The sequence below is a fragment of the Hoplias malabaricus genome, chromosome 7 (assembly GCF_029633855.1).
Source record: "Hoplias malabaricus isolate fHopMal1 chromosome 7, fHopMal1.hap1, whole genome shotgun sequence".
In the NCBI taxonomy this organism is placed as follows: Eukaryota; Metazoa; Chordata; class Actinopteri; order Characiformes; family Erythrinidae; genus Hoplias; species Hoplias malabaricus.
Window position 1 is genome coordinate 45,255,592 of NC_089806.1, and position 21,045 is coordinate 45,276,636.

At 41.5% G+C, this 21,045-nt stretch overlaps 2 protein-coding genes across 2 annotated transcripts in view; both read left to right on the top strand.

Annotated features, from left to right (window-relative positions):
* LOC136702767 (receptor-type tyrosine-protein phosphatase kappa-like) overlaps positions 1–2,548 on the top strand; it is a 59,050-nt gene extending 56,502 nt beyond the window's left edge. Inside the window, 1 exon segment of the mRNA XM_066677905.1 lies at positions 1,335–2,548. Within this exon segment, the coding sequence (XP_066534002.1) occupies positions 1,335–1,388 (54 nt within the window). The 3' untranslated portion in view covers positions 1,389–2,548.
* Positions 2,549–4,389: 1,841 nt separating this feature from the next.
* Positions 4,390–17,894, top strand: themis (thymocyte selection associated). The gene is made up of 6 exons (XM_066677401.1): positions 4,390–4,639; positions 7,337–7,474; positions 8,702–9,169; positions 12,267–13,306; positions 15,199–15,316; positions 16,666–17,894. The coding sequence occupies exons 1-6, from the start codon at positions 4,549–4,551 to the stop codon at positions 16,833–16,835; spliced, it is 2,025 nt and encodes a 674-aa protein (XP_066533498.1). The 5' UTR covers positions 4,390–4,548; the 3' UTR covers positions 16,836–17,894.
* The last annotated feature ends 3,151 nt before the right edge of the window (positions 17,895–21,045 follow it).

A 21,045-nucleotide genomic window follows, 5' to 3' on the forward strand; every position in this document is an offset into this window, starting at 1 on the left:
AGAAACCTTAGCGTTCACGAGCTGAGTGGAAACCAGAGCTACTGGAGTGGGTTGAGTGTGTGTGTGTGTGTGTGTGTGTGTGAGTGTGTGTGTGTGTGTGTGGTGTAGGAAGAAAGTTGCTTGCATAGCATTTTCTCTCTAATTCACTCCCTTTCCTCTCACTCCCCCCACCACCGCCTCTCTCTCTCTCTCTCTCTCTCTCTCTCTCTCCCCTCTCTCTCTCTCTCTCTGTCTCTTTCTCTCTGTCTCTCTCTCTCTCTCTCTCTCCCTCTCTCTCTCTCTCTCTCTGTCTCTCTCTCTGTCTCTCTCTCTCTGTCTCTTTCTCTCTGTCTCTCTCTCTCTGTCTCTCTCTCTCTCTCTCCCCTCTCTCTCTCTCTCTCTCTCTGTCTCTCTCTCTGTCTCTCTCTCTCTGTCTCTCTCTCTGTCTCTCTCTCTCTCTCCCCCCCCTCTCTCTCTCTCCCTCTCTCTCTCTCTCTCTCTCCCCCTCTCTCTCTCTCTCTCTGTCTCTCTCTCTGTCTCTCTCTCTCTCTCTCTCTCTCTGTCTCTCTCTCTCTCTCCCCCCCCTCTCTCTCTCTCCCTCTCTCTCTCTCCCCTCTCTCTCTCTGTCTCTCTCTCTCTCCCTCTCTCTCTATCACTCTCTCTGGCTCCATTGTTGTGGTGAATGTTTCACCACTTCCTCTTTACATGAGTTTAATGCAGAAAACGTGTTTAAACGTGTAGACGAAGGTGTGTGTGTGTGTATTTGTGTGTATTTTCATCCGAAAACCAAGAATAGAACAGTTTTTGGTCAGAAATATGAAGCCGAGGAGTGTGACGCAGTGAAGCGTGGTGTTCAGGGCCCAGCGCTCGACTCCAGAGTCATCTCCTACATCTCCATCACCATTTCACTTGTTCACCACACACACACACACACACACACTCCACATCACTGTTCTCACAACCTCTCTACACCGCAGCCTCCTCTGCTCTCAGCCTTTCTCAATAATAAAATCATTCAGCGTCCACTCAGTACCTGCTCCTCATTTAATATCAACACTCCATGAATTCATCGCTCACCGGTCATTACCCAGCGTCTAACATCAGTCTCCACAGGTTTACTGTTAAATATATGTCACTACAATTCATTATTCAGAATCAAATATGAAACATTCAGTATCAACAGGTAATTATTCAGTTCATGATGAAGGCATCTATTTCGAACATTTAATAAACACTTACTTTTATAAGAGACTCGGTAAATATCTGTAATTAAAGACGTAATTAAAGTGTGTTGTTCTGGCGGCGGCTGCTGATGTCACCACGGTAACAGTGTGTTTGTGTGTCTGTGTTTACAGGAGCAGTACCGGTTCTGTTATGACCTGGCGCTGGAGTACATAGAGACCTCGTAATGCAGAAGTGAGAGAGGGGATTTCCTCATGTGTCTCACAGCTCGCTCGCCCGGACCCTTCACCACGTCCTCGTAGTTCTCTTTAAAAACAGGCGGCGGACGAGTCCAGAGACGACCGTCCGTCACACGCTGTCACGTCCCGCGTTGGGTTTATTTCCATCTTTCACACTTTTATTTCTCCGAGCATCTTGAGAATCTGTTGTTGCGTTTTTTTTGTTTGATTTGCTTTGTGTTTCGTGTGCAGCCATCAACGACACCGAGGCCAAGCTGCTGCATGCTACCAGTGTTTTTTATTTCTCTCTCTCTCTCTCTCTCTCTCTGTGTCACTGTTAATGTCAATGAACATATATATGATTATAGCGGTGTGTGTATATACAATGTCCATCGTCGTGAAAAATCAAAGCAACTAAACAACAACAAGGAAAAAAAACAGAAAAAATCTATTTCCCATGATTCAGTGCGGCGTGTGACATTGGCTTGGTGATGTTTGTATTGTGCACTAATGGCTGGCTTATTACATTTGTTTATTTTTGCATTTATTTGTTTGTTTTTTGTAGCAGAGCTATGATCATAAGCCAAAGACTCGTGTAAATATGTGGATACGGATAAAGCACATTGTTTGTATTTATTGTTTATTTGCATATTCCTCTTTGTGTTTTTCCTCGAAGGCTCAAAACAATCGTTGCCATTTTCTCAGCCGTTTTCCCTCAGATTTATCTGTATTTTATTGTACATTGAGGTTTGTTTTTTCTTTTTTTTGCATTGAACTTTATTTGATTGTATCATTTTTTAAAACTGTGACGTTTCAGTGGTTTGTTGCTATTTTGTTTGTTTTATTTTTGCCTTGTTTTTATTTGTGTAAATGATTGTGAAATGTAAACGGTGTCAGAGGAGGCCCCCAGGGAACAGAAGACATTTTAGGAGCTGTATTTTTCCGCTCTTGTTTTGACTCCTGGAGCAGAGGAGCGATGGAGGAGCGATGGAGGAGCGGAGGAGTGTAACGCGAGTGTACGCAGTATTAGACGGTTGGAGTTTTTTACGTAACGATGAAAAGGAGAGATTATTAATCATGTGAAGTTAATCTAGCATCATCTCGTCTGTAGTCGTGGCTTAATGGCTGTAACGAAACAAGTAAAAACCACTTTTAATAAAAAAGAGACAAGCTACAAACCACAGGCCTCTGCTTCTCAGTCTTTTCATCGGAAAGAATCTGTTAGAGGTGGAAACAGCAGGAATAACGTCAGCTTCACACACACACACACACACACACACGCACACCACACACACACACACACACACACACATACACACACACACATATACACACACAAACACACACACAAACACAAATACACAAACACACACACACACACACACACACACTCTCAGCTTGTTTTTAATGACCAAAAACCAAAATTCATTTCTAATTACTAAGGATTTCCTGTACATTTTTAACTAAATTCTTCTAAATATTAACCTCCAAAGCGTCTAAAAAGTTTAATTCCAACCAGCGTCTGACGTCAGAACACTTCACTGGGTTTCATTTACTGCAGCAGCCTCTGGCCACCTCTTGTAGGAGTTCAGTCTGAGATTTAGACTTAATCTAACTCTGAGAAGCCAATCAGACGATGCCTCTGCCTCCTGTCCATGACCAGAGCACAGTGTAAACCGGTCAGACATCTGTACGAACAGCAGCTGGGTTTGTTGTGCTGTGAAACAGGTCCCAGGTCAGAGCTACTGCGCAGAAGATAAACACGTACTCACTTTGACAGGGAATAAGACACAGATCCGATGCTGAGGAGCCCTCTTCTCCTCCTCAGACCTGTCGTCGATGAACGTGTCTGTGTTTGTGCGTAAGAGCAAGGCCATGGCTTCGTGGAGAGGGATACACACTTTCACACACTTGCTGTTTACAGACCCGGAGCAGACGAGGGTTTTTTTGTAGAACGTAGAAGTGTGACGCAGCAGAAATAAATCTCATAACTCACTCATGTCTCGTGCAGTGTGCTGAAACGTCTGAGCTCTGCAGTGAACAGGGCAGTGTGTGTATGACACAGTGAATCAGGTTCAACTCTCAGACCACAACACGCTGCACACTGCACTGTTTCTACAAAAGGAAGCCACACGGGAGAAAGAAGGTGAGGAGAAACTGAGAGGTGTATCTTTGCAGGATTCTCGTGTTTTAGCGTCTAACAGCTGCTTTAATTCAGAAAGTGTGTCTGGTCCTTGTTTACAGATGTAGGAGTGTGACGGGAAGATGCAGTATAACCTTCTAATGAGCTGATAACAATAATAATCCACCAGTACACCCTATAAAGACTGTTATAGACACACACATCCTCACTGAGGTATAGAACGTGTGCTTAAGCTCATGACCCTGGAGTGGAGAGGGAAAGGGCTTAACAGTGCACTTCTGTAGTTACATTAGAGAAGTGACATCTGTAGACGGATTAGAGAAGGTCTAATAAAGATGTTGAAGAACATCGTGAGTGGAAAACGTCACCTCACCGTCTACAAACTTTGTGCTGACGAGAGAAAACAAGACATCATCAGAAGTGATGCCAGTTAAGGGAATGTCTGTGTTTGTGATGTAATAACGTCCGAGCGGTACACACGATGATGGGCACATGACAGTGGGGTGGACGAGGCTGGGGTCCTTTATATACTGCAACAAATGTCTGAATAAACTAGAGATTGGAGTGTGTTCCTCTGATTTCACCTCGGGCCGGAGAATCTGTTTTTCTTCCTTGTTGCACTTAGACAGTTGCCATAACACTAAGGATATAGTGGCAGTGTGTTTTGGCTCTATACAACGCCACTGTTGAGAAGCGCTGAGCTGTTGTGGCTTTTCTTTGCCACGGTGCTCTGCAGTGTCTCGCTGCTTTTGTGTGAAACTGTGGTTCGGGCCTCACTTCTCTTCTCTTCTCTTCGCTTCTCTTCGTTTCCTGTCCTCTTCCTCCGAACAGGATGCTTCATCACTCTCTTTTGTTCTCGCTTGTCTCTCTGAGAGTCTGAAGCGGCCGAAGGTGGAGGTTCAAGGGCCTGGAATTTAATTCCTCCACACTTCTGACCTCCGGCTGACCTCCGTCTGCTTTCCCCTCAATGGACTCCCGTCGGCCCGATTCTTTCGCTCTCCTCTGAAAACATCTGCAGTTTGGAGGATGGCCTTCACACTAACGGAGTTCACGCGTTCCCTTGACCCGAGAACACTGCCCCGGATCCTGCAGATCCAGTCCGGCTTTTATTGCCAAGGTAAATATTAAATAGACCTTGTTTTAAAGGGTTTTTATGGCTTGTTTACTTCAAAAAATCACATCTTGGAAAGTGTAATCGTGCCGAATTTAATTGTTATATAATAATGTAGTTAATATTTCTCATTCTCACACGATTGTAAGAACATTATGAGATTGTTTAGCATTAATCTTTGCTTGTTTTAAGTCATTTTCTTATGTTTTTATCTGAACAAAGCGCTGTATTTCTGCAGTAGATCATTCGACTGAATTCAGGCATCATTTCCCAAAAGAAGCCAAACCATCTGTGGATGAAAATTACTTAAAATATTCATAAACATGTTTTTATATAATTATTACAGCAGTCTCATCACACAAAGTATTCCACAGATCTTTCTAAAGGAACTGCGAAAGGCTTTTAAACAAAGTTGATCAAACATTTAAAAATACAGCAGCACCATCATCTTTTAAAAAAGTAATAAAGTCTCATCGTCAAAATGGAAGTGTTCACAATGCCATTAAGTTCTAATGGAGATGAAGGGAGATTATATTCAAAGTTGTTTGAAAGCATTTCTGTTGGTTCATTGATTTTGAGACGATTAAAAAACGTGAAAATCAACTTGGGTTTTTCAAACTACGCCAAAAATTACAAAGGTTTTGTCCCCACTTTGTCACGCAACAAGTTTAAATGTTAAACACAGTCAGGGAACGGTTCTTTACTTTTACAAATATCACATATACATTTATAAATATCATATATACACTTATAAATATCATATATACACTTATAAATATCACATATAGACCTATAAATATCACATATACACTTATAAATATCATATATACACTTATAAATATCATATATACACTTATAAATATCACATATAAACCTATAAATATCACATATACACTTATAAATATCACATATAGACCTATAAATATCACATATACACTTATAAATATCATATATACACTTATAAATATCACATATACACTTATAAATATCATATATACACTTATAAATATCATATATACACTTATAAATATCACATATAAACCTATAAATATCACATATACACTTATAAATATCACATATAGACCTATAAATATCACATATACACTTATAAATATCATATATACACTTATAAATATCACATATACACTTATAAATATCATATATACACTTATAAACATCACATATACACTTATAAATACCACATATGACATATTTTAATTAAGATTTTGAAAAGCAGTGGTAGCTGTTATATTAATCACAGTAGATTTTAATCTATGACTAAAAATGTTATTGTTGATAACCTTTATATAAAACTAAATTATTATTTACTTCTTTCTATATTCCACCAGTTCCCCTTGAAAATGCCACATTTAATTTATTCCACATTTTATTTTAAAAATACTTGTCAAATTCCAATGAAAAGAAAAAAAAAATTCTGCTGTTGGAGACGGTTTTAATTGAATTGTAATAAATGTTTAATAACATAATCAGATAAAACAAGCGCTAAAAATATCCTCATGTTTAAACTGTCTTTGATAGTGTTATTTTAAATGTATTTGGTCCTGTTTCTCTGTTAGATTCAGTAGCTTTTATCCCTATCACGCGTGGACTGTTTGTTTATGTGTTCATTTTGTTCTGTTTCCAAAAAAAGCGTATTTTTCTGTACAAAAGCAGCACTCAGCAGCGAAGTCTAGACCGAACGGTTTAGACTGAAATCAAAGGCCAGTGATTTTCATAATTCAGATTCAGATTCAGATTCGTTAATTAATCCCAATAATTATGCAAAAAAATATTTATTCAGAATCAAATAAATAAATAAACAACAACATCTGTTCGTTAAAAATAAATTAATTAATTAAACCTTGAACACTCCAAGATTTCATTTCAGAATTTTTCACATTTATTTTATTCTGAGAATATTTTACATTTTACATTTTTTACAATACATTTTATTTAAAGAAGCTTTAAACTGAGACGAACTGAGTGTGTTTTGAAAAATGTTGAGATGAACACGGCTCTGAAATCAAACAGAGATCAGTGTTAAACACTCAGTCGTTTGATCACCAATGTTTCAGTGAACTATTGCCAAGCTGTAAACTGATGAGTTGTATTTTTAAGCTGTTTCACACTCATCAGTAAATGTAAAGTTTTTGTGACTCTGGAACTTAAATCCAAACTCTTTAAAGGTGTTTATAGGGAGCTACATGTCATTCACAGACCTTTATCTTAAAGTAGTGTGTAAAACTGCTTTGAAATATTTTTAATTGCAAAATACTCCATAAAATAAGAGTATGATACGCTCAGGTTAAATCACTTATTATAATGTGTTCATGGGAAGACTGTAGATCAATACCTTGTTACAGTGTTTTATGGTGTTTTCAGTGTTATTTTTATTTATTTGATTATTAATATATAAATAACAGGTTAATTCCGTACGTTATAAAGTGATTTGTGTCGTACACAGCTCATAAAATCTACAAAATGACAGATAGAAAAGTTTGTTTTATTGGTAGATGACCAATAAATGGTTGATGGTTTTTGAGCATCAGTGATGGTGATCTGCTCGACTAAATGTTTATAAAACTAGTGAAAGTGATGCCCCAAGTCCTTTTTCACACAGAGCGAATTATTTACTGTTTATTATTTCATTATTAATAACTGTCCCACAGCTTCCAGTGAATGACTCTATTCTGTCGTCTTCAGGTGCGGTGTATGAGTTGTTCGGGAGGGAGTGCTGCCTCTCCACTGGAGATCTAATGAAAATCATTGACATCAGCATCACCAGATTCATCGCAAATACCCCAGACGTCTCGGAGATCAAACTGCCCTTAGAGTACCCGGGTATTTACACCGAGGCACTACCTCCACCACACTTCACAGATCAGCTTTAATTAGTAACACTTTACCATCAGAGGACATTAATTAAATGAACGAAGCACTTATGGCACTAATAAATAATAAAACATTAATAAGCTTGAATAAACAATTAAATAAATTCACAATTAATCATTAATTAATGAGAGAAATTGGAACTTGTGTTATTTTAGTATTTTATAAAATCCAAAAAAGGATAGTTCAATAATTAATGATTCATTGTGACATCGCCTCACCATTTATTAAGGATTATTACTGTCTGAAGTATTAATTAATTAACGTAACTTGATTGTAAAGTGTTAATCTTTAGTGTATACCACATATCAAACATTTAAGGATCTCCCAGTTTCTTCACAGTTTTTTTAGTGAATATTAGCAGGTAAAAGAGAGAGAGAGAGAGTGTAAGAGTTAATGTCTCCTTTTTCAACACAGTTTCACCATTTATTTTAAGATGATGTGCATGCGAGTGTTTTTTTTTTTATTGAATATAGTGTGAGTGATGAAAGTGAAAGCTGTATATGGCTCTTATCAAAGTTTCATCTCTAGATGTAAAAAGTGCCACAATGAAAACTTCGTCGGAAAACAAAACCTCAAAACTCCAGTCACCGTATTATTAGAAAATAAGTAATTGCACAACATGTGATGAAACTGTGCCTTCACATTTAACCCATTCATGGCACCTCTGGAGAGGTTGGGGGTGGGGGCATTACTCAAGGGCCTCTCAGCCGTGGATGTTGAGGGAGGCGACAGTGCTGTTCCTTCACTCCCCTCCCCCAGTCCCCTCTTTTTCCTGCACGTCAGTGTCATAGAGACACAACTAACAACCTCCTGGTCCCAAGCCTGCTTCACTAACTATATCACGGCCTCCCCTTTCTCGTTAGATATACATGTCTCGCTATAACGCCACTCTCAGGCCAATCAATCAGTCATATTTGATGCTCACTGAGATGCACAGGAACTATGTCTAACCACTTAAAAACGATGGCCCTTCCAGGGTTCTTTATTGAAAGGATTGTTTCTACATAGAACCCTAAACAATTGAAGAAAATTCCTAAACGTAAAGCGAAGTGTGAGAGAGTTTTGCTGCTGAGATTTTAACTTGTTAAATCATGCTTTTAAAAGTGTGTAAAGCTGCGCTTGCTGAGTGCTGTAAATGTAAATGGAGTATAAAATGTTTAAATCCTTCGGTTCAAGGTCTGTTCCGGATCGTAGCCGACAGTGAGCCGTATCTGAGCATCCAGGAGATTGTGGACTCTGTGAAAATCAGCTCACACAGACTTGGGAATCCCGTCTTCTTCTCCTCCGTGGAGCTGGATCTTCCCGGGGTGCTGCTGAGAAAAGGGGAAAGTTTCCGTCTCACGGCCGTCTCTCCGAGGGACGAGGACAGGGGAGGTCACGTTGACTGTGAGCTCCTCCACAGAGAACTGAAATGCAGCTTCAGACTGGAGGTCTCTCAGAAAGGACACTTCACGGAGAGCGAGGACGACCAGTTCTACACGCTGAGGGAAATCGCAGAGTGGAAGATCCCCAAAGGCCGAAAGAGGAAGGTGGTGCTGGCCAAGGCCCCGCCCACAAACGATGTGCTGTTTTCAAAGCTGCTGGAGAACGTTGAGGGCGAGCTGATGCTGACCCCGGTGTACGAGCTGCAGGCCGTCATGGAGCGTAAGTCACAGACACCTTCTGATTTCTGCATCACACTGACGTCATTTCACTGCTGTGTAGAAGGTAATCCAGGTCTAAGCTGCATTTCTCTGTGACAGAAATGAGTCTGATTTTTAGTAAAAGCTTCTACACTTCTGTGGGGGCTTTGCACTAAATATCGGCACATTGCTGTGAGGATTTGATTTTATTCAGCCTCTCTGAACACTCTGAACCTTCACTCTGAACACTCACCTTAGCACTCGCCTGAACACTCACTCTGAACACTCATCTGAACACTCACTCTGAAAACTCGCCTGAACACTCACCTGAACACTCACTCTGAACACTCACCTGAACACTCGCCTGAACACTCGCCTAAACACTCACCTGAACACTTGCCTGAACACTCTCCTGAACACTCACTCTGAACACTCTCTTGAACACTTGCCTGAACACTCTCCTGAACACTCGCCTGAACACTCGCCTGAACATTCACCTGAACACTCACTTTGAACACTCATCTGAACACTCACTCTGAACACTCTCCTGAACACTTGCCTGAACACTCGCCTGAACACTCACTCTGAACACTCGCCTGAACACTCACTCTGAACACTCGCCTGAACACTCTCCTGAACACTTGCCTGAACACTTACTCTGAACACTCACCTGAACACTCACTCTGAACACTCGCCTGAACACTCCTGAACACTTGCCTGAACACTCACTTTGAACACTCACCTGAACACTCACTTTGAACACTCACTCTGAACACTCGCCTGAACACTCGCCTGAACACTCACTCTGAACACTCACCTGAACACTCACTCTGAACACTCGCCTGAACACTCATTCTGAACACTCACCTGAACACTGACCTGAACACTCGCCTGAACACTCACCTAAACACTCGCCTGAACACTCACTCTGAACACTCGCCTAAACACTCACTCTGAACACTCACTCTGAACACATCCCTGAACACTCATTCTGAAAACTCACCTGAACACTCGTCTGAACACTGACCTGAACACTCGCCTAAAAACCCACCTGAACACTCCCTCTGAACACTCGCCTGAACACTCCCTCTGAACACTCGCCTGAACACTCACTCTGAAAACTCACCTGAACACTCACTCTGAAAACTCACCTGAACACTCACTCTGAAAACTCACCTGAACACTCGCCTGAACACTGACCTGAACTCTCACCTGAACACTGGCCTGAACACTCACCTGAACACTCCCTCTGAACACTCGCCTGAACACTCGCCTGAACACTCACTCTGAACACTCACCTGAGCACTCGACTGAACACTCGCCTGAAAACTCGCAGAGACTTGTGCTTCATCAAAGTGTTCTGGAAGAGGTTCTTCAGACTGATGGAGAATGTGCTGTAGATGGTTCTATACGGCACCTTTTAGAAAAAGATTCTGTACGGCGCCAAAATTGTAACAACTGCTGTAACAACCTTGACATCTTAAAAATAGAGGAACCGTTTTTGTTGCCGTGGACAACCCTTCATTAAAAAGGTGCTGTATAGAAACATCATCATTCTCCATCAACCTGAAGAACTCCTTCACAATGCAAAGAACCTCTTAATCCTACAGAAGGTTCTTTGTGTATTCAGGGTTCTATATAGAACCATCATTTTAAAGTGTGTACTTCTACATTCCCTACAGAGTGAAAAACTGAAGAGTATGTAACATCCCCACGATTCACAGATAAAAGATTGTGTGTGTGTGTGTGTGTGTGTGTGTAAACTTTTGACCACTGGAAAGTGCTTTCTGACGCTGGAAACCGTAATTGCGAGCCGACAGCCCAGTGGGGATTGTTTTGTGTTTCCTGATTTAATTTTCTCAGTGTAATATCCATTATTTTCAGGAAGTGTGTTGGAGGGAACCGAGCGGCGTCTCGGGCCAGTGAGCAGAATAAAGAGTCAGTTTAGGGTCTGTTAACTTTATGAATGTTTTCGTCTGCTTCGGAGTCGGACGAGCCAAATTCAAATGGTGTTTTGATGTTGCGCGGTTATGTGTTTTGCGCCGCAGACGATAATGAGTTTCGCAGAAAGAGAACTGTGTTCAAAGCTTAATTAACCAGCCTCTGCCCGTGTCAGACAATAGAGAAGAAAAATGAAATTACTCTCTCATTCTGGCTACATTACACGCTCCTCTGGAACTCATTCGCCTTTCCATTGGTTTCTGTTTTAACCCTTTATGGGTAAGAAGGTAGTGTTGATGCACTTCTGTTCTATTTTAAATGTCTTTATACAACGGGAAACAATTTTACAGCTGATTCCAATCCCAGATATCTGACAGGGTGCTTATAGTCGCTCTACAGTCCCAAGCGCTTGCTGTGTTACTGCTAGATATTTGTGATAGTCTTCCAGGTGGTTCTTAGGGTGTTATTAGCTGGTAGATATCAGTGGTGTGGGCAGCTGTAATCCTCTGTGCACTGTGTGCACATTTTTTAATGGTTTCATTTATTTTGTGCTGGAAACCGCTCTAATGTGTTTACGAAGCTCCAGTGTCTGTAAACGGGTAAAAAAACAAAGTGTCTGGGTCCGGTGCTAGGCTTTCTCTCTCTCTGCTCACGGCAGAGAAACGCCATCTGGAGGTTTTTAGACCACGGAGAGACTCCAAACGCTGAAAAGCACCAACCGAGATGAGGATGTAGCTCTATTCCTGCTCCATAGGGGGGTAACACTGACTTATTTTTGCTGTTACAGTTACATTACTTAAGGTGGAACTGACTCTAAATTCAGGAGAGCGCTAACTGCATGAAAGTAAACACAGAGCGAATGTGCTACAAAACTAAACAGCTCGAGTTACACATGAGTTTCTGTGGGAATTCAAACAGTGAATAATCACTTACAGACAATTTACATTTCAGAGACGTACAAGTAAAATTTTTTTCCTGAAACACACCGTTCCACTTTAAAAAGTTCAGAGCTTCTGAATGTAAACAAACCAGAGAGAACTGCAGTTCCCCAGAATCATAGATGTTGCTTTTAAGCTGTCACCAGATTGCTCCTGTAACATTAGAATTACTTCATGACATGAGTAAAACATGGTTTTATTTGTGACCCATGAACACTTCTCCTCTATTCTCTCCCACAGTGAGAAAGAGTGTGGCCCTGATCCCCTCTAACATGGACGTGGAGGTGATGGACGTGACAGAGCAGTTCGACCTGAACACGTTCATCCAGCCGCTTTCCCTCAGTGACGTTTTCCAGAAGCCTGCGGAGATTTTCCCGGTTGTGGCGGAGGTGATCGAGAGGCCCCTGGTGGAGAGGCACTTGCCAGAGGAGTTGCTTTCTCTCCTTCGTTCGGAGCAGTTCATCATCCACAGAGCTTACGAAGCCAAGCGGATCCTAGCCACGGAAATTCGGCAAGAGGCACAGAGGCATTTCCTGATCCCCACGACCTACAAGGGTCGTCTGAAGAGGCGTCCTCGCGAGTTCCCAACCGCGTACAATCTGGAGCGAGCTCGCAGCGACACGGAGCAGTTACATGTAGTGGCCACCAGGGGCTTTGAGTCCACTTACAGTGGGCTGGCGTCTGTTTTAGCTGGGGATGAATTCATAGTCAAGAAAAGCACACCTGGAGAAGTGGTTCCTGACGCAGTTGAAGCTTTGGCGTGCTTAAAGATCAAGGGCAAAACTCACGAACCCGTGCATCTCCCGATGTGCCTGGACGGCGGGTTTATGGAAGTCATTCATGACAAACGTCACTACTGGATTTCTGAGATTTGCCACTGGTTTCCTCTTCCGTTTAACGTCAAAGTGTCCGTCCGAGACTTGTCCCTAAAGGAGGACATTTTGGCTGGTGTTCCCGGGCTTCATATCGAAGAAGAAATCACAGAACCTTACCTCCTTGTCTCCAACCTTGACCTCTCCAGCTGGTGGGAAGTGTCCGTAAACCGCACACACATGACAGTCCACCTGGAAAAGGGCTGGACGGGTGAGGTCTCCACCTGCAGTGTGAATTCAGCTGTGGAAGAGATCTCTGAAGACTGTTACTACACCATGAGGAGGTACGTCTTCACCACAGTAACACCCCCTCCACGACCCCCGAAAAAACCCAAGCAGCCTCCAGCCAGACCGGCCAAACCACAGCCCAACCCACGAGCTGAGAAACCCACCAGCGGCTCCAAAAAGGTAAACAACACTCAGGTCTTACACCAAGTGGCCACAAGTCTGTGGACGTTCAGCAAGTAATATCCAGCAGGGTTGTTGCCCATTTTCATCAGTAACAGGAGGTTTTTAGGAGGTTTCCAAGCCTCCTCCACTCCAACATATACACATTTTAAAATGATGGTCCTTCAAGGGTTCTTTAGTAAAGAAAGTGGTTCTATATAGAACCAGTTTTCATGATTAAAGTGCTGTCTGAACCGTTTTTGGTGTCATGTAGAACCCTTTTCTAAAAGGTGCTGTATAGAACCATCTATAGCAGCGCTTCTCAAACCGGGGGCCACAAGGGGGGCCACAGTAAAATATTAGATCTGTTTATTATCACTTTCAGTTGTGTTCATTTATCATTAACTTATTTGATCATAACTTAAAACGTGATCCGTGATTTAAAAAATAATTATTATTTTAAAAATACATTAAATAAAGTATTTGGCCGGGTGTCTGTTTGAACAGTGCCACATTGCTAGAAGCTACAGTAAAGTCTGCCATTTTTCTGGAGATATCCAACAAAATGGACACGGGCCTGGTCCATCAGCTGAAGCTAGTGTTGGAGAAGAGCTTAGTGCAAAATAAATCTGAAACTAAGACGGGACCTATTTAAAATACAGTGTTAGAGCCACTGATGTACAGCACATTCTCCATCGACCTGAAGAACCCCTTCACGATGCAGAGAGCACTTTAATCATGCACTCTGTTCTTCAAGTGCTCAGGGTTCTATACAGAACCATTGTCTTAACTAAAGAACCCTTGAAGAACCATCATTTAGAAGTGTTCACAATTTTTTTTTTTTTGGGGCATCCACACGCCATTGAAATGTTGCTTAAACATTGTACTCCTTCAGGAAACAAACCAGCACTGGATCAGAAGCTAGGCTCATGTGCAGCTGCTCCAGTGTCCCATTTGATTTCATGACTTTTACAGAGACATGTGTGTGAATATGACTAAGATCAGAAGGAATTCATTTGATTTGCACTAACCTTTCCATTTAGCATTTCCTCCACAAACCACTTCATAAACAATAGTTTGAGAACCTCCTGAGGGGTGTTCCACAAAACAGGGTTTCGCAGTTTAGCCAGATAACTTAAGTCCAAAGCCAAGCCTGTCCAATAGGAACACACACACACACACAATGCTTTAATACCTGTCCAGTAAACCCAACCCAGGAAGCACGGCTGCTGTATAATGATGATATGCTGCCACCTTGTGGATAAATCACCTCCTAAATAACTCTCTATAGCGCCTGCTACATTTGCTGTGTCCCTACGTTTGGTGTTTGCTGTCGTTTACTGGTTTCACCAAAGAGATGTTGCCTCTCCATTCAGTGTTTTTCACTTTCAGAGCTGAGGTCATCTTTAATGGATAAAGGACTCATTTAATGTTGTAGATTTAATGGTAAATATTAGGGGGAAATGCTCAGACCACACGCTTAAAAATGATGGTTCTGTAAAGTTCTTTATTAAAGAAAATGTTCCTATACAGAACCCTGAGCACTTGAAGAACCTTTTTCATGATTAAAGGGCTCTCTGCATGGTGAGGAGGTTCTTCAGACTGATGGAGAATGTGCTGTGGAGGGTTCTGTACGGCTCTAAGGATGGTTCTTCTGCTGTGACAAAACTTGACATCACCACAACAGAAGAACACTTGTTGCCGTATAGAACCCTTCTCTAAAGAACCCTTGTAGAACCATCATTTTTAAGTTTGTAGGGACTTTATAATAATATTCACAACAACAGCTTCTTTTTAACCATTTCTCTGAAGAGATGTCATACAAATGATCTGTGAAAACGTAAGGCTATAATTCACATTTATCTTCTCTTCTCTTCTTTTCTCTTCTCTTCTCTTCTCTTCTCTTCTCCCAGAGCGCTTGGCCCGCAGCGAGCAGCAGAGACAGCTCCACAGATCGGCGAAACTCTACAGCAGGCCCTGAGAGAACACCCACGAGCCCTGCAACCCTCCCCAAACCCGTCCTACATAGAGGTACCACCACACCTTCTTCAGCTGGGTCATTTAACAATGAACATGGTAATGTAACAAAAGCAGTAGCAAGTGAAGTCGTCTCATGTCTTGTTGATGTACCTACATTTCTCTCATGGAAATATAACTGTGTGTAAAGTATGTTATTTTGGAACCACTAATCTGTACCAAATCACTACTAATATGTAATTTAAATGATGTTAAGTTACATCTAAAATAAACTAAGTATAGTATTTATATGTTATTTTTCACCACTCCTCTTATACAGTTAATACACTTATGTTAAAGTGTGTGAAAATTACATATAGAATTTAAAATATGAATAAATTTGAATACGAAAATGGCCCAGTGGAGCCGCAGTTAGTGTCTCTGTCACAGCTCTAGGGTCCTGGAATTTGTTGGTTTGAGTCCCGCTCCGGGTGACTGTCTGTGAGGAGTGTGGTGTGTTCTCCCTGTGTCTGTGTGGGTTTCCTCCGGGTGACTGTCTGTGAGGAGTGTGGTGTGTTCTCCCTGTGTATGCGTGGGTTTCCTCCGGGTGACTGTCTGTGAGGAGTGTGGTGTGTTCTCCCTGTGTCTGCGTGGGTTTCCTCCGGGTGACTGTCTGTGAGGAGTGTGGTGTGTTCTCCCTGTGTCTGCGTGGGTTTCCTCTGGGTGACTGTTTGTGAGGAGTGTGGTGTGTTTTCTCTGTGTCTCCGGGTGCTCCAGCTTCCTCCCACGCTCCAAAAACACATGTTGGTAGGTTGATTTGAGACTCAACCGTAGGTGTGAATGTATGAGTGAGTGTCACCCTGTGAAGGACTGGTGCCCCCTCCAGGGTGTGTTCCTGCCTTGTACCCAGTGATTCTGGTTAGACTCGAGACTCCAGGTCCCTGGAGCTGTGTGACCACCTGCTGTGCCACCGTGACGCCCATGACAGCCATATAACATATTACCATGTTTATAATGTATTTAAAGTGTGGACAAAATAATACGACTAGTGCACTCAGTACATATAATACTTAATTAATAACTTAATACTTAACTAAAGCACTTTAGTGTTTCCAAAGTAGCATAATATAAGAACACTTTTATCCACAAAGGTTTTAATTTGAGATTTTTGTAGAAATATTGTAAAAGCGTATTGAGATCTTATTGTTTTGAGCATTATCTTGAACATCTGTCAATGACGGGATTTCATTTCATTTCATAAAATCACATAAAACAAGCAAAAATGTATATAATGGGCTCAATTTAATCATATGATGTTCTTAAAATGTGAAATGTTATATTTACAGAGTAGATTTAAGACTGCACTGACTTTAATGTCTTTTATGAGCTGCCACATATAAATTGTGTTTTTTTTCCTCACTCAGCTATAACCAGAGACCAAAGTCTGGAGGATGTTTGTATAAACAAACTGGACGACGATGACCCTCACGATTATGAGTACATCGACGAAGAAGAACTTGAAAACATTCGGAAACAGTTCCAAAAACAGTCCGTTAACATTTCCCCCAAAGCTAAATCAAGCAACTCCATTTGATTACACTATGGACGAGGAGTGACCAAACAGACTGATGAACTACAGAGTGAAAACAAAACACACAAACCGAGAGACTCTCCCTTACTTTGGTGTTCATCTTGAAGCAATAGCTAAGAATTTCCAATGTAATTTTCCCCATCAGTCTGATGAGGCAAGGCTTGATTGGTGTCTGAGTTTTAAATTTACAAACATTTTCTCCAGAGTGAGTTACTGTTTTAATCGTGATACAGTTGTAAATTAATGTGGTGTTACATTAGCCTTGCCCAGGGACTCTTATTGTAGTGGTCTTCATACCCTAGCTGGATTGTACACCATAGCAACTACTGTAGAAGCTAGCGGGCTAGTTTATTATCCCACACTTTCTGAATGTAAGCTAATGCTGCTAATCAGTAATGGAAGGTAGCTACAAAGCTAGCATAAAACCATATTTCAGCTGTATTTTATACCAAATATATCTTATAAAACCAGCTCCATTTAGGGGTGCGGTGGGGGGAGATCTGCTAATTATCGTTTAAAGAAAGATTTATTTGTCTCATATGTGATGTGTAACATGAGCATGTTGTAAACAGAGAGATGTACATGAATGTCAGAAGTTTGTGCTCAAAAATGATCCGCAGGAGTTTGTCTACTTTCTATTTATTTATTATTAACCCTTTAAATCCCAGTTTTATTCAGTACAAAGGCTTAATATTCAGTGACTACGATGCCAACAAATTCCAACCTATATTCCAGTCTGCTTCAGTGGGGCACCAGTGATATGTCCAAATGTTTAACGGCCTCGTGGACTTACAGAGGGTTGGTTTATATAGTCTACAGTGATAAAATATAGCATCAAGAAAAGCACCCTAATAGATTATTACAGAAGAATATAGCCCCTTTTAAAAAGGAGGAGACATCATCAGTGAATCAGCCTCATGTTTTCAGCTTTTGAGAAATGTATTAAACTGCATAACCTCAGGATAAGGTCAAAGGCCAGGAGAACCAGGACGCAGAACCCATAAAAACAACCAAAAAACCCACGATTTATAAACGCTTTTTAAATTCTTGATATAAAAGAATAAACTGACAACTGGCAACTCTCACTGATACATTTGTATTTCTCTGTGATGGACTGTGTTTTTCTGAGTCTTCAACATCATACAGCCTTTATCTGAACCTATGAAACAGGGTGAATATTATTTTTATCTAAATCTTCCTCAACGCCAGGGCTTTGCTGAGTTTGTTCTCAGCAGTTGGTGATCATTTCGGTGAGGAAGGACAACATGCTGGCTGTCGCAAAGTGAGGGTTCAGGAGGAGGCCGTTCAGCACTGTTCTGCCTTTCTCTCGAGCGGGAGAGGAACGCATCGCTTTCTGCCAGAGGTCCACCTTTAAACACACACAGATATTAGGATATTTTAGGCTGAGATTATCTTTGTTCATTATCAAAGCAGAACATGGACTGGAGAAAAATTGTATTTCAGCAATAACCTCACATCTATTTTAAATGTTTCTTCTGAAATTGCCGTAAGTATTTACAAATATATATTTATCCTGTTTCTAAAAATGTATTAGCTTTTTTTGGTATCATTTTATAAGATCTGGTGTGTGTCCAGAAATAACGTGGACAATTTAGCTTTGATTTGTAAATGCAACATGACCACAACATGAGAAGTGCCTTAAGATCAATTTGGCTTTAGATGCACTTCTATGAGTTTAACAGCAGGTGGAGACAGACCTCCATATGAACACGACTCTGTTCCTCAAGTCAGTGATGGAGAGATCTCATGGAGGATGTGTTTCACTGGAGAGAATTGATTTGATGAAGGAGTAAAAACACAACAAAAGAGTTTTGTATAGGTCCTGTTTGAGTGAATTAGGAAGTAAACAAACACGCAAGCTAACAATTAATAAATAAACAAAATAAAAATACAATAATAAATTCAGTCAGTGGGACTCAGGTGATCTGAAGTTCTTCTGAATAATCTGAATTTTTAAGTTTATTTATTTATTTATTTATTCTGGGGCCTAAAATATATTTAGAAAACATATGGAAGCTTGTTTCTGACATTTGAAAAAAAATATATATATAGTTATTGGGTGGCAAGGTGGTGCAGCAGGTAGGTGTCGCAGTCACACAGCTCCAGGGGTCTGGGGGTTGTAGGATTAATTCCCGATCCGGGTGAATCCCGCTCCGGGTGTGTTCTCCCTGTGTCCGCGTGGGTTTCCTCCGGGTGACTGTGTGAGGAGTGTGGTGTGTTCTCCCTGTGTCTGCGTGGGTTTCCTCCGGGTTACTGTCTGTGAGGAGTGTGGTGTGTTCTCTCTGTGTCTGCGTGGGTTTCCTCCAGGTGATTGTCTGTGAGGAGTGTGGTGTGTTCTCCCTGTGTCTGCATGGGTTTCCTCCGGGTGACTGACTGTGAGGAGTGTGGTGTGTTCTCCCTGTGTCTGCGTGGGTTTCCTCCGGGTGACTGTCTGTGAGGAGTGTGGTGTGTTCTCCCTGTGTCTGCGTGGGTTTCCTCCGGGTGACTGTCTGTGAGGAGTGTGGTGTGTTCTCCCTGTGTCTGCGTGGGTTTCCTCCGGGTGACTGACTGTGAGGAGTGTGGTGTGTTCTCCCTGTGTCTGCGTGGGTTTCCTCCGGGTGACTGTCTGTGAGGAGTGTGGTGTGTTCTCCCTGTGTCTGCGTGGGTTTCCTCCGGGTGACTGTCTGTGAGGAGTGTGGTGTGTTCTCCCTGTGTCTGCGTGGGTTTCCTCCGGGTGACTGACTGTGAGGAGTGTGGTGTGTTCTCCCTGTGTCTGCGTGGGTTTCCTCCGGGTGACTGTCTGTGAGGAGTGTGGTGTGTTCTCCCTGTGTCTGCGTGGGTTTCCTCCGGGTGACTGTCTGTGAGGAGTGTGGTGTGTTCTCCCTGTGTCTGCGTGGGTTTCCTCCGGGTGACTGACTGTGAGGAGTATGGTGTGTTCTCCCTGTGTCTGTGTGGGTTTCCTCCGGGTGACTGACTGTGAGGAGTGTGGTGTGTTCTCCCTGTGTCTGTGTGGGTTTCCTCCGGGTGACTGTCTGTGAGGAGTGACTCAACCCTCGCCAGGAACGGCAGCACAGACAAGTGATAGTTCACACCTGGACACAGCAGGACACATGGGGGACTGCACTCTCAGGCAATGACAATGAACCAGGCCTTTAATGGAGGAAAAGTGTTAAGCTTTTAATGAGCAAGAATTAAAGGAACACTAGATAAAATTCAGTATTTTTGCTCCTGGGCTCCCCTAAAGTGTAATTCACTCTTTTTTACAGCACTGTCTTAAAATCAAGGAGGGTGAGGGATTGGGTGTGATTTCCTACCCTCCAGCAAAAAGAGTTGTTGAGTAATCTCTATTAGACTCATTATGTGGTTTCTCACACTGTATCACACACTCTTATCTATAAATATGGACTAAAGTTAGCATGGCTAGCTTCATGAGAGCTATTTGAAGGAATTAGCAGTGTTAGCACTGGTAAAATCCTAATGTTTGCACTTTGTTCATGTATATAGATATTAAATAGATAAATAGATAGTTATTAAATGTTAGACATTACATATATATGTATGACTAAATAAGCCTCTGTTATAACCTTTAATAATAATTGTTTGTTAGTCTTTCTAAGCATCAGCTTCAAAATTACATAAGCACACTTTAGACATAAACATGTCTTAGTTGATCAATTATGTTTGTTTAAAGGGAAAGAGAAAAATTATATAACTTTGGGTTTTGTCTGAACAACTCTTTTTAAATCAGTGACTATGACCCTAATGTCTGGACAGACTCTAATTAATGATTCCCAGTGTTGGAGCCACTGTGGAAATGTAAAATGTACTGTTCACTGTAGATTTAAATAGACTGCATTAGAGAATGGCAAACTAATAAAAATAAAATGAGTAATTTAAGTGATATATTATTACTTTTAGAAACAAATCAATTGATCTGCCAAAGGAATAAGACACTTTCACTGCATAAAAAACAGAAAACAAAAACTAGTGTCTAGAAATGGACAACATGATTTTATAATGTGTTACACAACAATCTAACGAGAGATATCATATCATATTAAAATGGGCAAACACAGACAAAGAGATCATCACGTGTCCTGTCAATTGAACACTCACTGAAGATGTAAACAGTAGTGTGTTGTTGACCGACGGCAAGCGTCTCCAGAGGGAATGGCTGTGATTGGTCTAAACAAGGGTTAAGAGAGCGAGGTGT

What these genes read in the sequence shown, in the direction of transcription:
- themis (XM_066677401.1), top strand. Translation starts at nt 4,549, where the DNA reads ATGGCCTTCACACTAACGGAGTTCACGCGTTCCCTTGACCCGAGAACA. An exon ending in ACTGCCCTTAGAGTACCCGG is followed by an intron (nt 7,475 to 8,701) that starts GTATTTACACCG and finishes CTTCGGTTCAAG; the next exon opens with GTCTGTTCCGGATCGTAGCC. An exon ending in CAAACCCGTCCTACATAGAG is followed by an intron (nt 15,317 to 16,665) that starts GTACCACCACAC and finishes TTCCTCACTCAG; the next exon opens with CTATAACCAGAGACCAAAGT.